Genomic DNA, 2,865 nt, shown 5'->3' on the forward strand with positions numbered 1-2,865 from the left:
GGCGGCGCCTGGCTCGGAGGACAATGTGGCCGCCTTAGGCTGCGGGGCGCGGGGCCACCGCTCTGAATACAAACGCGCCTTTCTCACGCCCCTGTGCCCGCGGCGCCCAGACGGAAGGATGGGCTCTGTGACGCCCGAGCCTAGAGCGTAGGGCCCCAACACCGTTTCTGTAATTCTGGCAGAGACGTGGGGTGCCAACATTTATATTAAAGGAAACTTTAATAATAATAGTAACGATAACATTTGTCCCCTCTTCCAATAAAGAGAAGGGAAAAAATGAGGGATCAAGGCGTTCGAAGGCCAGGGAAGGGTCCAGGAAAGGCAGCCTGCCAAGGCGCAGGCAGTCCAGGGCCCTCTCCTACCTCCAAGTCTGTAATGAGGCAACTCCGGGCGGGCACGCGGCTTTGTGGCTTTGTCTTCCGACTCAGACATTACCATAACGGTCCTCCCAGGCTGTAAACGTAGTATTGATCAGCATCCGAGTCCTCCGACGATTCAGGCTTGTTCGCGGAATTACAAGGTTGCCGTGGCTGTTGAAAAATGGCCCGGTTGTCAGCACGCGCCCAACCGCAAAGGTTACTATTTGCACAAAATTGGGAATGAAATTGCCAGGCATCATTCAGGAGCGGGAGCTGGGGTTGTTCCTGCTCTTTCTTCCAGCTCCTTTAACCTTCCTAATTCATCCGTCCCCGCTCTGTGAGGACGACCAGTTCAATAAGAGGAAAAGAGGAAAGGAAACGAAGCAAGAAGTCCTGGAACCACTAACCCACCCGCCCACTGCTCCTCTATCACCCCTTAACATCCTTCAGCGGCAAGATTCTTCCCGTGTTCCCTACCATTCCTCTGGTCTGGACATTGCCGGGTGGGATGAGTTTCTCTGCTTTCACTGTTACATCATGAACTTCTTGAAGATTGGGCCCAGAAATGTAAATATTTAGAAGTTGCCTATCAAAGGCATTAGACACCAAGCAAATACTTTTTAAAATGAGAATGTTGTTAATGATGGTTGGAAAGTTCATTCAATCCCTATTTGTGGCTGATGCAAGAATATGTACATTTTATATCTCAAAGTTGTTTTCCTCCCCCAAAACACAGCATCTATTTAAAAATCAAGATTTTCCCCTTATCTAGTAAGTAAGAAGTCCTGATTTATTTTTTGGTCAGAACTGTGGGCCAGGACAGTGGGGCCCAGTTGGTTAGATGTCATCCCATGCACTGAGGGGTTGCTGGTTGGATTCCCCGTTGGGGCACATGTCCTGGGTTTGGGGCTCAATCCCTGATCCCTAGTGCAGGGTGTGTAGGAGGTGGCTGATTGGTGTTATTCTCTCTCCCTCTCCCTTCCTCTCTCTCTCAAAAAAACAAAAAAAACCTATAGGCCCAATGTTTCCTGAAGAAGTCCCTCATATGAATTGTGGTGTGTGTGTGTGTGTGTGTGTGTGTGTGTGTACTTTTAGTTTGCTGTTGCACCATAAAAATAAGAGCAAGATGTAATGTCGCTAATTTGTCAGGAATTGCTGATTTAAAAGAAGCTACTGTGATATAGAAAATTCTCTTTAGGGGAGGGGGCCGGGGAAGCAAAGAGAAAGGCAACTGTTGCCCAGAACAGCTGCGGGTGCTGGCAGTGGAATTGCTTGGCCCCGGTACAGCTCCATGCAGCAAGAGGGATTTATTTATTTAACAATAGTTAATGATTCTCCCAAGCAGCTCCCAGGAGGCCAGCGAGCAGTAACTATACTTTCAGGAAATCCTCTACCCTTCATCGAGGCATGTACCAACCCTACAGCAAAGGAGGTCCCTGGCTGCCATACCCTATAATGGTCAGTGGACTTCCCAGTGTTAAATGCCCCCAAATACCTTCCTCTGCAGCCGGCCTCCTTGCTGCCTTCCCATGCTTGAAATGCTCCAGAAGAAAGTTACCGGGCACAACAGCAGAAAAATCAAGAAAAATGCATTCTATCTGGAAGCCCACCATTAAATAGGCCTGGGAACCGAGGTGGGCCCTCCAACACCTGTCCCATTCGCTAAATTCATCAGATTAGCAAGTTGGTGCCCAGAGCTAGCACTTTCCAGAATGATATCTCTGTAGAACTGGTGGTTCTTGAATAACACTTTATATTTCAATGGTCAGGTTTTCTTGTTTCTAGTTCACATGACTATCATACCAAACGCAGAGCATTGTGACCACATGATGGAACAAAAGTAGGTTACAGGTGTGAGTATGCAAAACACAGTTTATCCTCATAGTATTATTTATTAATGATTGCATTATTTTCCCTACGAACAACTATCGATCTACTTTTGCCCCATCCTGTATAATTACTTAGAATAAGGCAGAGCTGTTGTTGTTTTAAGTTAATTTAGAGAAATCTTAACAGCCAGAAGATAGGATAGCAAAAGCAGTTGTAGCGTTTATATTAGAGGTGAAATCAGTAGGATACTCGCAGAAAACAGTTTTTAATTCTTTCAACTCATTCTCTAAGAGGTTCTGCCAGAATTCTAAGACATAAGAAGGGTCCCATTTTTAACATACTGTTAAAAATTACTGGATAAAAATCCTAGAAGAAGCCATAGGCAGCAAAATAGCAGACATTTGTCGTAGCAATATCTTTACAGATACAGTTCCTAGGGCAATGGAAACTAAGGAGGAAATAAACAAATGGGACTACATCAAAAAAAAAAAGCTTTTGCACAGCAAAAGAAATCATCAACAAGACAACAAGAAAGCTCACTGCATTGGAGAACGTTACCAATGTTATCTCTGATAAGGGTTTAATCTCCAACATTTACAAGAAACTCAAACAACTTAACAAAAGGAAGATAAACAATCCAATCAAAAATTGGGCAATGAACCTAAATAGATACTTA

The 2,865-nt window shown here is 44.9% G+C and overlaps 1 protein-coding gene across 1 annotated transcript in view; it reads right to left on the reverse strand.

Moving 5' to 3' along the window:
• Positions 1-230: 230 nt before the first annotated feature.
• Positions 231-2,865, reverse strand: part of LOC102761648 (chromosome unknown open reading frame, human C4orf51) — an 18,512-nt gene continuing 15,877 nt past the window's right edge. Inside the window, exon 6 of the mRNA XM_015558894.1 lies at positions 231-530. Coding sequence (XP_015414380.1) covers positions 432-530 — 99 coding nt within the window. The 3' untranslated portion in view covers positions 231-431. The remainder of the gene's footprint in view (positions 531-2,865) is intronic.

This window comes from Myotis davidii, unplaced genomic scaffold, assembly GCF_000327345.1.
Source record: "Myotis davidii unplaced genomic scaffold, ASM32734v1 scaffold151, whole genome shotgun sequence".
In the NCBI taxonomy this organism is placed as follows: Eukaryota; Metazoa; Chordata; class Mammalia; order Chiroptera; family Vespertilionidae; genus Myotis; species Myotis davidii.